The sequence below is a fragment of the Heptranchias perlo genome, unplaced genomic scaffold (assembly GCF_035084215.1).
Source record: "Heptranchias perlo isolate sHepPer1 unplaced genomic scaffold, sHepPer1.hap1 HAP1_SCAFFOLD_1860, whole genome shotgun sequence".
In the NCBI taxonomy this organism is placed as follows: Eukaryota; Metazoa; Chordata; class Chondrichthyes; order Hexanchiformes; family Hexanchidae; genus Heptranchias; species Heptranchias perlo.
In genome coordinates this window covers 5,494-20,072 of record NW_027139137.1, presented here as the reverse complement: position 1 = coordinate 20,072, position 14,579 = coordinate 5,494, and the positions used below count along the sequence as shown (strand labels likewise).

Sequence of the window (14,579 nt, the reverse complement as noted above, 5' to 3'; positions counted from 1 at the left end):
TGATGGTGATCGGAGGGTGATGATCGGGGGGGCGGGGGATGGTGATCGGGGGGAGGGCGGGGGGGATGGTGATCGGAGGGTGATGATCGAGGGGGGCGGGGGATGGTGATCGGGGGGAGGGCGGGGGGGATGGTGATCGGAGGGTGATGATCGAGGGGGGCGGGGGATGGTGATCGGGGGGATGACGGTCGGGGGGGGGATGGTGATCGGAGGGTGATGATCGGGGGGGCGGGGGGAGACACGGTGACCATTTTTCGGGTGGAGTTGGTATCTTGATGAATGAACCTTGTTTTTTCAGTACTCTGCGGATGCCGAGAAAGTGGCGAATTTGCTGCTGATCCCAAATTACTTTGATCTGGAAATTTACTGCACCCGACGACTGGAGAAGGTGAGACTGGGGAATGGGTGCTGATCAGACTCTCCCTGCACCGTCCCACCCCGCCCCGCCGGGAGGTCCCCACCCCCGATGTTCTGACTCTCTCCCCTCCCCCGATGTTCTGACTCTCTCCCCCCCCCCCCCCCCCCCCCCCCCCCCCCGATGTTCTGACTCTCTCCCTGTCATTCCCAGTATCTGGACCTCCTGTTGAAGCAGATCCGGGACATTGTTGAGAAGCACACGGAGATGGAGGTGCTGGAGGCCTGTAGCCGGGCCTATTATACCCTGTGCAACGAGGACTACACCATCCGTAACCGTGTGGACATCGCTCGCAGTCAGCTCGTCGACACCCTGGTCGAAATATTCACTCACTCCGTCGAGGACCTGCTGCATGAGGTGAGTCAGGCTGGGATACAGCTTCACTGTAACCTGAAGTGACCACGAGTGTGAGCGGGCAACGAGCGGGCTCACTCCCACCACGAGTTGTGAGCGGGGAACGAGCGGGCTCACTCCCACCACGAGTGTGAGCGGGGAACGACTGGGCTCGCTCCCACCACGAGTGTGAGCGGGGAACGGCTGGGCTCGCTCCCACCACGAGTGTGAGCGGGGAACGACTGGGCTCGCTCCCACCACGAGTGTGAGCGGGCAACGACTGGGCTCGCTCCCACACGAGTGTGAGCGGGGAACGACTGGGCTCGCTCCCACCACGAGTGTGAGCGGGGAACGACTGGGCTCGCTCCCACCACGAGTGTGAGCGGGGAACGACTGGGCTCGCTCCCACCACGAGTGTGAGCGGGGAACGACTGGGCCTCGCTCCCACCACGAGTGTGAGCGGGCAACGACTGGGCTCGCTCCCACCACGAGTGTGAGCGGGGAACGACTGGGCTCGCTCCCACCACGAGTGTGAGCGGGGAACGACTGGGCTCGCTCCCACCATGAGTGTGAGCGGGGAACGACTGGGCTCGCTCCCACCACGAGTGTGAGCGGGCAACGACTGGGCTCGCTCCCACCACGAGTGTGAGCGGGGAACGACTGGGCTCGCTCCCACCACGAGTGTGAGCGGGGAACGACTGGGCTCGCTCCACCACGAGTGTGAGCGGGCAACGACTGGGCTCGCTCCCACCACGAGTGTGAGCGGGGAACGACTGGGCTCGCTCCCACCACGAGTGTGAGCGGGGAACGACTGGGCTCGCTCCCACCACGAGTGTGAGCGGGGAACGACTGGGCTCGCTCCCACCACGAGTGTGAGCGGGGAACGACTGGGCTCGCTCCCACCACGAGTGTGAGCGGGGAACGACTGGGCTCGCTCCCACCACGAGTGTGAGCGGGGAGCGACTGGGCTCGCTCCCACCACGAGTGTGAGCGGGCAACGACTGGGCTCGCTCCCACCACGAGTGTGAGCGGGGAACGACTGGGCTCGCTCCCACCACGAGTGTGAGCGGGAACGACTGGGCTCGCTCCCACCACGAGTGTGAGCGGGGAGCGAGCAATCAGCCTTCAGGTTCCATCAGATGGGAGGGGAGATGAGTGCGGGAGGGGGTTTGGAGAGGCTGACGGGGGGGAGGGGGGTTGGAGAGGCTGACGGGGGGGCGAGGGGGGGTTGGAGAGGCTGACCGGGGGGTTGGAGAGGCTGACGGGGGGAGGGGGGTGTTGGAGAGGCTGACGGTGGGGAGGAGGGGGGTTGGAGAGACTGACGGTGGGGAGGGGGGGTTGGAGAGACTGACGGTGGGGAGGAGGGGGGTTGGAGAGGCTGACGGTGGGGAGGAGGGGGTTTGGAGAGGCTGACGGTGGGGAGGGGGGGGTTGGAGAGACTGACGGTGGGGAGGAGGGGGGTTGGAGAGGCTGACGGTGGGGAGGAGGGGGTTTGGAGAGGCTGACCGGGGGGTTGGAGAGGCTGACGGTGGGGAGGAGGAGGGTTGGAGAGGCTGCCGGTGGGGAGGAGGGGGGTTGGAGAGGCTGACGGTGGGGAGGAGGGGGGTTGGAGAGGCTGACGGTGGGGAGGGGGGTTGGAGAGGCTGCCGGTGGGGAGGGGGGGGTTGGAGAGACTGACGGTGGGGAGGGGGTTGGAGAGACTGACGGTGGGGAGGGTGGGTTTGGAGAGACTGACGGTGGGGAGGAGGGGGGTTGGAGAGGCTGCCGGTGGGGAGGAGGGGGGTTGGAGAGGCTGACGGTGGGGAGGAGGGGGGTTGGAGAGGCTGACGGTGGGGAGGAGGGGGGTTGGAGAGGCTGACGGTGGGGAGGAGGGGGGTTGGAGAGGCTGACGGTGGGGAGGGGGGGTTGGAGAGGCTGCCGGTGGGGAGGGGGGTTGGAGAGACTGACGGTGGGGAGGGGGGTTGGAGAGACTGACGGTGGGGAGGGGGGGTTGGAGAGGCTGACGGTGGGGAGGAGGGGGTTGGAGAGGCTGACGGTGGGGAGGGGGGGTTGGAGAGGCTGCCGGTGGGGAGGGGGGTTGGAGAGACTGACGGTGGGGAGGGGGGTTGGAGAGACTGACGGTGGGGAGGGGGGTTGGAGAGACTGACGGTGGGGAGGGGGGGGTGGAGAGACTGACGGTGGGGAGGGGGGGTTGGAGAGACTGACGGTGGGGAGGAGGGGGGTTGGAGAGGCTGACGGTGGGAGGGAGGGGGGGGGGTTGGAGAGACTGACGGGGGGGCGAGGGGGGGTTGGAGAGACTGACGGTGGGGAGGGGGGGGGTTGGAGAGACTGACGGGGGGGAGGGGGGTTGGAGAGACTGACGGTGGGGAGGGGGGGTTGGAGAGACTGACGGTGGGGAGGGGGGGTTGGAGAGACTGACGGTGGGGAGGGGGGGTGGAGAGACTGACGGTGGGGAGGGGGTTTGGAGAGACTGACGGTGGGGAGGGGGGGTTGGAGAGACTGACGGTGGGGAGGGGGGGTTGGAGAGACTGACGGTGGGGAGGGGGGGTTGGAGAGACTGACGGTGAGGAGGGGGGGTTGGAGAGACTGACGGTGGGGAGGGGGGGTTGGAGAGACTGACGGTGGGGAGGGGGGGTTGGAGAGACTGACGGTGGGGAGGGGGGGTTGGAGAGACTGACGGTGGGGAGGGGGGGTTGGAGAGACTGACGGTGGGGAGGGGGGGTGGAGAGACTGACGGTGGGGAGGGGGTTTGGAGAGACTGACGGTGGGGAGGGGGGGTTGGAGAGGACTGACGGGGGGGAGGGGGGGTTGGAGAGACTGACGGTGGGGAGGGGGGGTTGGAGAGACTGACGGTGGGGAGGGGGGGGTTGGAGAGGCTGACGGTGGGGAGGGGGGTTGGAGAGACTGACGGTGGGGAGGGGGGTTGGAGAGACTGACGGTGGGGAGGGGGGTTGGAGAGACTGACGGTGGGGAGGGGGGGTGGAGAGACTGACGGTGGGGAGGGGGGGTTGGAGAGACTGACGGTGGGGAGGGGGTTGGAGAGACTGACGGTGGGGAGGGGGGGTTGGAGAGACTGACGGTGGGGAGGGGGGGGGGGTTGGAGAGACTGACGGTGGGGAGGGGGGTTGGAGAGACTGACGGTGGGGAGGGGGGTTGGAGAGACTGACGGTGGGGAGGGGGGGTTGGAGAGACTGACGGTGGGGAGGGGGGTGTTGGAGAGACTGACGGTGGGGAGGGGGGTTGGAGAGACTGACGGTGGGGAGGGGGGGTTGGAGAGACTGACGGTGGGGAGGGGGGGTGGAGAGACTGACGGTGGGGAGGGGGGGTTGGAGAGACTGACGGTGGGGAGGGGGGTTGGAGAGACTGACGGTGGGGAGGGGGTGTTGGAGAGACTGACGGTGGGGAGGGGGGTTGGAGAGACTGACGGTGGGGAGGGGGGTTGGAGAGACTGACGGTGGGGAGGGGGGGTTGGAGAGCCTGACGGTGGGGAGGGGGGGTGGAGAGACTGACGGTGGGGAGGGGGGGTTGGAGAGACTGACGGTGGGGAGGGGGGTTGGAGAGACTGACGGTGTGTGTGAGGGAGATGGTGTTCAGACTGATGCTGGGCTCTGTGATTCCAGGTGGAGAGCCTGATGAGGATAATCTGTACACTGTGGCCACATCACTGAAGAGAATCGCTGCCCTCTACAAGTAAGTGAGGCATTGTGTTCGAGGGGTATAACCGAGCAGTGTGGGTGTGACCAGCCTGGAGTCGGTATGGTTACGGCAGGTCTCTTCCCACAGGCTCTCGTTGCCTCGGTGAATTTGGGGACTTGAGGTCTGTGCTGATCTGTCAGGGAAAAACTGGCACTTGTGCCCTGAATTGGGGAGGGCATTTCAACAGGTGACCCGCCCCGGGGCCCGATCGTCCCGGTGACCCGTCCCCGGGGCCCGATCGTCCCGGTGACCCGCCCCGGGGCCCGATCGTCCCAGGCCCGATCGTCCCGGTGACCCGCCCCGGGGCCCGATCTGCCCGGCGACCCGCCCTGCGACCGATCGTCCCGGCGACCCGCCCCGGGGCCCGATCGTCCCGGCGACCCGCCCCGGGGCCCGATCGTCCCGGCGACCCGCCCCGGGGCCCGATCGTCCCGGCGACCCGCCCCGGGGCCCGATCGTCCCGGCGACCCGCCCCGGGGCCCGATCGTCCCGGCGACCCGCCCCGCGACCGCGTTTCGAATCTGCCCGAGTGAGGCCTCACGTTGCCGATCTGCCTGTGTCTGTCTTTACAGTGCCCACGACCTTACCAGATGGGAGCTGTTCGACAACTGCTGCCGTGTCCTAGAGCGAGGGATTGACACGGGGGAGATACCGGAACAGGTAAAGACACACCTGCAAGCCAACAAGCTCGTGGTTTAACACACGACAGACTGACTCGAGATGCTTTGTAAGGCCGTTAAACTGAACTTGTACGATGGTCCAAATGTTCTTGTCCCACGAGATAGATCAGGCAAGAGACAAGCGAGCCGCGGTGGGAGACAAGCGAGCCGCGGTGGGAGACAAGCGAGCCGCGGTGGGAGACAAGCGAGCCGCGGTGGGAGACAAGCGAGCCGCGGTGGGAGACAAGCGAGCCGCGGTGGGAGACAAGCGAGCTGTGATAACACACTGGTGATATATGTGCTCGTCTGGTTCTCTGTCAGTGGTTTGGGATTTCCCTGATCGATGGCTGCCTGGTGTTCATCGAGGATGAACATCAGGGGCTCGGGGTGGGAGGGGGGGGGCCTGCTTCTTTCTCGGTTCTGCTCTGCAAGGGACCAGTAATGGCAAATGGATGGATGTCTCAGGCCCCTGTTATACTGAATGAAAGACTCCCATTTCTATCGTGCCTTTCACAATCTCAGGATGTCCAAAGTGCTTTACAACCAATGAAATACATTGGAAGTCGTCACTGTTGTAATCATAGAATCTTACAGCAAAGGAGGGGGCCATTCGGCCCATCATGCCTGTGCCAGCTCTTTGAAATAGATACCAAATTAGTCCCACTCCCTCGCTCTTTCCCCAAAGCCCTGCAATTTTCTCCCCCTTCAAAAATGTATCTAATGTAGGAAACATGGCAGCCAATTTGCACATTGCAAAATCACAGCAACAGCGATGAGATAAATGACCAGATCATCTGTTTTAGTGATGTTGGTTGAGGGATAAATATTGGCCAGAACACCAGGGAGAACTCCTCTGCTGTTCTTCAAAATAGTGGCGGTGGGATCTTTTCTGTCCACTGGAGAGGGCAGCAACGGCCTCAGTTTAACGTCTCATTGGAAAGACGGTAACTCCGACAGTGCAGTGCACCCTCGGTGCTCGTGCCTCGAGTGGGGTTTGAACCCATGACCCTCTGACAGGCCAGTGTGCTCCCCACTGACCCACGGCTGACACAATATGAGGGCCCCAGTCACCCCACAGTGGAGCCTCTTCCTTTCCATTGAGCAGTTTTGGGAGTGTGATATCAGAGCCCCTTCCTGTACAAGTGCCTTACAAGACCCAGCATCCCCTATTGGGCAGGGTTGGGTTCGAGCCCAACAGACTGACGTTTGTCCCTCTCTGGTGCTCCACAGTAACAGTACAAAACAATCTGTAAACCACTGGTGTTTGAACAGAGTGACGTTTGTCCCTCTCTGGTGCTCCACAGTAACAGTACAAAACAATCTGTAAACCACTGGTGTTTGAACAGACTGACGTTTGTCCCTCTCTGGTGCTCCACAGTAACAGTACAAAACCATCTGTAAACCACTGGTGTTTGAACAGACTGACGTTTGTCCCTCTCTGGTGCTCCACAGTAACAGTACAAAACCATCTGTAAACCACTGGTGTTTGAACAGACTGACGTTTGTCCCTCTCTGGTGCTCCACAGTAACAGTACAAAACAATCTGTAAACCACTGGTGTTTGAACAGAGTGACGTTTGTCCCTCTCTGGTGCTCCACAGTAACAGTACAAAACAATCTGTAAACCACTGGTGTTTGAACAGACTGACGTTTGTCCCTCTCTGGTGCTCCACAGTAACAGTACAAAACCATCTGTAAACCACTGGTGTTTGAACAGACTGACGTTTGTCCCTCTCTGGTGCTCCACAGTAACAGTACAAAACCATCTGTAAACCACTGGTGTTTGAACAGACTGACGTTTGTCCCTCTCTGGTGCTCCACAGTAACAGTACAAAACAATCTGTAAACCACTGGTGTTGGAATAGACTGACATTTGTCCCTCTCACTCTGGGTGAGGACAGCTGAATTGCCAGAATCTCTGTGAACAGTTGAGTTGATTCTCTCTCTCTCTCTCTCTCTCTCTTTAGATCATTGTTCAAGCTCTGCTCTGTGCTCACTTTCATGTCCTCTGGAGGCTGGCCATCATCTCAGAGTATCCAGCGACCAAGGTAACGATGGCAGCCCTCGAGAGGTGTTCCTGTGGGCCTCCTGCGCTGGCTGTAAGGGTTCCACATCAAATAAGGAGGGCGGCAGGCACTTTCAAACTGCGAGTGGGCCACAGTACAGGATGGCTCATCATCAGTGGGGTAAAATAACTAATCAATAAATGCACAGAGAACACTGCTTGTTCTTTGAGCTGCCCGCGCGGGGTCGAGGGTCGAGGATCTGCTCCTGGACTGGGACTTGATGGAGCTCGATTTCAAATATCTCTGAGTTTTGTTGCCTGTTTGTTTCCTCACTGCTGATACCTTGATTCTCCCTGATTGGTGCCTGTCAATCACAACAAGCCCCTCCCATCTTTGTTTTGATTGGGGAGTTCAGTTCCAGACTGCCTGCACTGCCCCCCGACTCGAATGAACACATCTTGGAGCGAAGGGGAATTCATAATGTGCATAACACTTTTTATGATTGATGACAAGACCTGGTTGTTCACAAACCCTACCCTTACACTCAGCGATTATACAATCTTACAGCACAGGAGGTGGCCATTCAGCCCATCATGCCTGTGCTGGCTCTTTGAGAGACCTATCCAATTAGTCCCACTGCCCTGCTCTTTCCCCACAGCCCTGCAATTTTCTCCTTTTCAAATATTTATCCAAATTCCCTTTTGAAAGTTATTATTGAATCAGCCTCCACCGCCCTTTCCGTCACTGCATTCCAGATCATCACAACTCGCTGCGTAAAAAGTGTTCCCACATCTCCCTCCCCGGCTCTTTGCCGATCACCTTAATCTGTGTCCTCTGGTTATTGACCCTTCTGCCACTGGAAACAGTTTCTCCTTATTTACTCTGTCAAAATACCTCTATCAAATCTCCTCTGTTCGAAGGAGAACAATCCCAGCTTCTCCAGTCTCTCCGCATAACTGAAGTCTCATCCCTGGGACCATTCTAGTAAATCTCCTCTGCACCCTCTCTAAGGCCTTCACATCCTTCCTAAAGTGTGGTGCCCAGAATTGAACACAATACTCCAGCTGAGGCCTAACCAGTGTTTATAAAGGTTTAATATAACTTCCTTGCTTTTGTACTCTATCCCTCTATTAATAAAGCCCAGGATCCCATACACTTTTTTTAACAGCCTTCTCAACCTGTCCTGCCACCTTCAGAGATTTGTGTACATTCACCCCCAGGTCTCTCTGTTCCTGCTGTTATAAGTTGGATAGCCCGGTGGTGGAGGATAGAATACTCGAGCCTGGTCTTCAGTTGCTTCCAAGCCTTTATTCACAGAGCTCCACATTACACCCACCACACCCTCGATCAGCTCTCTTATCAATGGATATAAGAGTCCCCAATTGAGACCCACCACCTGAATACAATTAACACTGATACAAATCACAAGGATACAATTAACATGCACCCCCTTCACAATTGTACTATTTAGTTTATTTTGCCTCTCCTCATTCTTACTACCAGAATATATCACTTCACACTTCTCTGTGTTAAATTTCATCCGCCATTCCACCAGTCTGTCTCTGTCCTCCTGAATCTGTTACTATCCTCCACATTGTTTACTACATTTCCAAGTTTGTGTCATCTGCAGACTTTGAAATTATACCCTGTATACCCCAGTCCAGATCATTAATATATATCAAAAAGAGCAGTGGTCCTAATACTGACCCCTGGGGAACACCACTGTATACTTCCCTCCAGTCTGATAAACAACTGGTCACCATTACTGTCCCTTTCTCCCTCGGACTTACATCTGTATTATTTGCCTCAACTACTCCGTGTGCTGGGGAGTTCCACATTCAACCACTCTCTGGGTAAATAACGACCTCCTGACTGACTGACTGACTGGATTGATTAGTGACTATCCTATATTTATGGCCCCGAGTTTAGGTCTCCCCCACATGTGGAAACATCTTCCCCAGGTCGACTCCCTCGCCCACACTGGGGGTCCAGAGCAGGGGAGGGAGCTGTGCAGGAATGGGTGGAGAGATGGTATTAATATTGATTTATCTCCACAGGAGCAATACATCAGACTGAGGAAGCAACGGAACGCAGTGTTCACCCTGTGTCAGCACGGACTCTCCAACATCAGCACCAGAGTGAGAGAGCAGGTCAGTGAGAGAGAGAGAGAGAGACCCTCCCGACACTGGGCCTCAGGGACCCTCCCGACACCGGGCCTCGGGGACCCCTCCCGACACTGGGCCTCGGGGACCCTCCGACACCGGGCCTCGGGGACCCTCCGACACCGGGCCTCGGGGACCCCCCGACACCGGGCCTCGGGGACCCCCCGACACCGGGCCTCGGGGACCCCTCCCGACACCGGGCCTCGGGGACCCCCCGACACCGGGCCTCGGGGACCCTCCCGACACCGGGCCTCGGGGACCCTCCGACACCGGGCCTCGGGGACCCTCCCGACACCGGGCCTCGGGGACCCTCCCGACACCGGGCCTCGGGGACCCCCCGACACCGGGCCTCGGGGACCCTCCCGACACCGGGCCTCGGGGACCCTCCCGACACCGGGCCTCGGGGACCCTCCCGACACCGGGCCTCGGGGACCCTCCCGACACCGGGCCTCGGGGACCCCCCGACACCGGGCCTCGGGGACCCTCCCGACACCGGGCCTCGGGGACCCTCCGACACCGGGCCTCGGGGACCCTCCGACACCGGGCCTCGGGGACCCCCCGACACCGGGCCTCGGGGACCCCCCGACACCGGGCCTCGGGGACCCCCCGACACCGGGCCTCGGGGACCCCTCCCGACACCGGGCCTCGGGGACCCCCCGACACCGGGCCTCGGGGACCCCTCGACACCGGGCCTCGGGGACCCCTCCCGACACCGGGCCTCGGGGACCCCTCCCGACACCGGGCCTCGGGGACCCCTCCCGACACCGGGCCTCGGGGACCCTCCCGACACCGGGCCTCGGGGACCCCCCCCCTCCCGACACCGGGCCTCGGGGACCCCCCCCTCCCGACACCGGGCCTCGGGGACCCCCGCCTCCCGACACCGGGCCTCGGGGACCCCCCCCTCCCGACACCGGGCCTCGGGGACCCCCCCCCTCCCGACACCGGGCCTCGGGGACCCCCCCCTCCCGACACCGGGCCTCGGGGACCCCCCCCTCCCGACACCGGGCCTCGGGGACCCCCCCCTCCCGACACCGGGCCTCGGGGACCCCCCCCTCCCGACACCGGGCCTCGGGGACCCCCCCGCCCCTACAAGTGAAGGTACAGGCTGGACACACACACAGCTTGGGGACTGTGCCCCAGAGTTGGTCCATGAAGGGAAGGCCCGGGGTCAGGAGACCGTGTCCCACCCAACCCAACCTGGGTAATGACCGAGCCCCAACTCAGTGAACAGTCGGTGGTCTTGCCGTTGGAAGCCGGCCAGTGTTGAGGAGTGTGCGGACTACACTCGGTGTGTATTAATCAGTGGGTTTAGAGTCTCACAGTGTCTGTCTCTGGATACAGTCCAATGGCCCCGGACAGGGCCCTGATTCTCAGATATCTGACGGTGTCTCTGTTGTTTAAATATCCCACAGTCCTTCATCCTGCTGTGTGACCTGCTGGTGATCTTCAGCTCTCGGATTACCAAGGATGGGCACGAGGAGCTGCAGCCCCTCGTCTTCACTGCAGACCTTTCACTGGAGTCTGAGCTGCTCAGCTTCGTCATGGACCATGTGTTTGTCGAAACAGAGGAGGACGGAGATGGTAAGCAGCGGCCAGGGAGAAACTCCACCTGCATTTCACAGGCGACACTCGACACTCCCCCCACCCTCCCCCGGACCCTCGCCGACCCTCTCACACCCCCGGACCCTCACTCCTCGCTGCGCCCCTCCCCGCGCCCTCCCCCCCCGGACCCTCGCCGCGCCCCCCCCGGACCCTCACCGACCCTCTCACACCCGCGGACCCTCCCGGACCCTCGCCCCCCCCCTCCCGGACCCTCGCCCCCCCCCCCCCCTCCCGGACCCTCGCCGCCCCCCCTCCCCCCTCTCTGGTCTGTGTTCGGCTGTAATCCGCTGCCTTTGGGTTTAAACTAGAAAGAGTGTAGAAAAGATTTACTAGGATGCTGCCGGGACTTGATGGTTTGACTTACAGGGAGAGGTTGGATAGACTGAGACTTTTTTCCCTGGAGAGCAGGAGGTTAAGGGATGATCTTATCGAAGTCTATAAAATAATGAGGGGCATAGATAAGGTCGATAGTCAAAATCTTTTCCCAAAGGTAGGGGAGTCTATAACGAGGGGGCATAGATTTAAGGTGAGAGGGGAGAGATACAAAAGGGTCCAGAGGGGCAATTTTTTCACTCAAAGGGTGGTGAGTGTCTGGAACGAGCTGCCAGAGGCAGTAGTAGAGGCGGGTACAATTTTGTCTTTTAAAAAGCATTTGGACAGTTACATGGGTAAGATGGGTATAGAGGGATATGGGCCAAGTGCAGGCAATTGGGACTAGCTTAGTGGTATAAACTGGGCGACATGGACATGTTGGGCCGAAGGGCCTGTTTCCATGTTGTAAACTTCTATGATTCTCTGATTCTAGATGAGACTCTGAAGATTGAGATGCTGCACAAGAGGAGGAATTTCCTGGCTGGATTCTGTAAACTTATTATCTATAACATGGTGGATCTGAGGACGGCAGCTGACATTTTTAAACATTACATGAAGGTCAGGACCAGGTGCCTGGGACTTGCACAGTCCGCACTTTATCTGTATTGTGAGCTGTACTAAGGCCGAGTCTGAGGACTTCGGGGTCAGGGAGGGAGAAGTCAGCCATTGCTCCCATCCTGTGGCCACGCTGAGGGGGCAGAATTGACTCCCTCCACAGTTGAGTAACTTGCTGATTCCTGATGTGCTCATGCACAGTACTGGGGGCTGACGGCGCCCAGAGAGGGTATGTGAGCCGGGGGTGGTGCCTGGTCTATCGGGGCCCTCGGGGGGGCGGTGCCCGGTCTATCGGGGCCCCTGGGGGGGAGTGCCCGGCCTATCGGTGCCCCTCGGGGGAGCGGTGCCCGGTCTATCGGTGCCCCTCGGGGGGCCGGTGCCCGGTCTATCGGGGCCCTCGGGGGGCCGGTGCCCGGTCTATCGGTGCCCCTCGGGGGGGCCGTGCCCGGTCTATCGGTGCCCCTGGGGGGGGCGGTGCCCGGTCTATCGGTGCCCCTCGGGGGGGCCGTGCCCGGTCTATCGGGGCCCCTGGGGGGAGTGCCCGGTGTATCGGTGCCCCTCGGGGGTTGGTGCCCGGTCTATCTGTGTCCCTGGGGGGGCGGTGCCCGGTCTATCGGGGCCCTCGGGGGGGGCGGTGCCCGGTCTATCTGTGCCCCTCGGGGGGCGGTGCCCGGTCTATCTGTGTCCCTCGGGGGGCGGCGCCCGGTCTATCGGTTTCCCTCGGGGGGGGCGGTGCCCGGTCTATCGGGGCCCCTGGGGGGGCGGTGCCCGGTCTATCGGTGTCCCTCGGGGGGCGGCGCCCGGTCTATCGGTGTCCCTCGGGGGGGCGGTGCCCGGTCTATCGGGGCCCCTGGGGGGGCGGCGCCCGGTCTATCGGTGTCCCTCGGGGGGGGCGGTGCCCGGTCTATCGGTGTCCCTCGGGGGGGCGGTGCCCGGTCTATCGGGGCCCCTGGGGGGGCGGTGCCCGGTCTATCGGTGTCCCTCGGGGGGGCGGTGCCCGGTCTATCGGTGTCCCTGGGGGGCGGTGCCTGATCTATCGGGGCCCCTGGGGGGGGCGGTGCCCGGTCTATCTGTGTCCCTCGGGGGGCGGTGCCCGGTCTATCGGTGCCCCTGGGGGGGCGGTGCCCGGTCTATCGGTGCCCCTGGGGGGGCGGTGCCCGGTCTATCGGTGCCCCTGGGGGGGCGGTGCCCGGTCTATCGGTGTCCCTGGGGGGGCGGTGCCTGATCTATCTGTGTCCCTGGGGGGGCGGTGCCCGGTCTATCGGTGTCCCTGGGGGGGCGGTGCCTGATCTATCTGTGTCCCTGGGGGGGGGGCGGTGCCCGGTCTATCGGTGTCCCTGGGGGGCGGTGCCCGGTCTATCGGTGCCCCTGGGGGGGCGGTGCCCGGTCTATCGGTGTCCCTGGGGGGGCGGTGCCTGATCTATCTGTGTCCCTGGGGGGGCGGTGCCCGGTCTATCTGTGTCCCTGGGGGGCGGTGCCCGGTCTATCGGTGTCCCTGGGGGGGGCGGTGCCCGGTCTATCGGTGTCCCTGGGGGGGCGGTGCCTGATCTATCTGTGTCCCTGGGGGGGCGGTGCCCGGTCTATCGGTGTCCCTCGGGGGGGCGGTGCCCGGTCTATCGGTGCCCCTGGGGGGGCGGTGCCCGGTCTATCGGTGTCCCTGGGGGGGCGGTGCCTGATCTATCTGTGTCCCTGGGGGGGGCGGTGCCCAGTCTATCTGTGTCCCTGGGGGGGCGGTGCCCGGTCTATCGGGGCCCCTCGGGGGGGCGGTGCCCGGTCTATCGGGGCCCCTCGGGGGGGCGGTGCCCGGTCTATCGGGGCCCCTGGGGGGCGGTGCCCGGTCTATCGGTGTCCCTGGGGGGCGGTGCCTGGTCTATCTGTGTCCCTGGGGGGGCGGTGCCCGGTCTATCTGTGTCCCTGGGGGGCGCTGCCCGGTCTATCGGGGCCCCTGGGGGGGCGGTGCCCGGTCTATCGGGGCCCCTCGGGGGGGCGGTGCCCGGTCTATCGGGGCCCCTCGGGGGGGCGGTGCCCGGTCTATCGGTGTCCCTGGGGGGCAGTGCCTGGTCTATCTGTGGCCCTGGGGGGGCGGTGCCCGGTCTATCGGGGCCCCTCGGAGGGGCGGTGCCCGGTCTATCGGGGCCCCTCGGGGGGGCGGTGCCCAGTCTATCGGGGCCCCTCGGGGGGGCGGTGCCCGGTCTATCGGGGCCCCTCGGGGGGCGGTGCCCGGTCTATCGGGGCCCCTCGGGGGGGCGGTGCCCGGTCTATCGGGGCCCCTGGGGGGGCGGTGCCCGGTCTATCGGGGCCCCTCGGGGGGGGGCGGTGCCCGGTCTATCGGGGCCCCTGGGGGGGCGGTGCCCACAATCTGGGGTAATTTGACTGAGCCACTGTTAAGGTATGTGGAAGCTCAGTCCTGAGCACTCTCTGTGTCCTCTTCATTCCAGTACTATGGTGATTATGGCGACATAATCAAGGAGATGTTGAGCAAAGCCCGTCAGATTGATAAGGTCGAGTGTGCGAAGACGATTCTCCTCAGCCTGCAGCAGGTGAGTGGGTCGGCAGGATCACTGTCACAGCAACAGGCCATTCGGCCCCTCGAGTCCTGCATGAGTCGCCCCGGCCCCGCCCTCCCTGCGCCCCGGCCCCGCCCCCCCCGCCCTCATTTTCTAGCAGCTAATCCTTTTTATGAACTTTGCTCCAATAATGATTTTATGACACAGAGCTCCATATTTTAACCTCCCTCTGAAGAACTATCTTCTAACCTCCTCTTCAATTCTTTGTGATTA

At 62.3% G+C, this 14,579-nt stretch overlaps 1 protein-coding gene across 1 annotated transcript; it reads left to right on the top strand.

The window, feature by feature from the left end:
* Nucleotides 1–298: 298 nt before the first annotated feature.
* Nucleotides 299–14,339, top strand: LOC137309869 (cohesin subunit SA-1-like; the record flags this gene model as incomplete). Its single annotated transcript, XM_067977885.1, has 9 exons — nt 299–388; nt 569–775; nt 4,371–4,438; nt 5,017–5,104; nt 7,070–7,150; nt 9,166–9,258; nt 10,683–10,851; nt 11,678–11,802; nt 14,238–14,339. Coding segments are annotated over 9 exons (1,023 nt in total), but the record flags the coding sequence as incomplete, so codon positions are not given.
* Nucleotides 14,340–14,579: the final 240 nt, after the last annotated feature.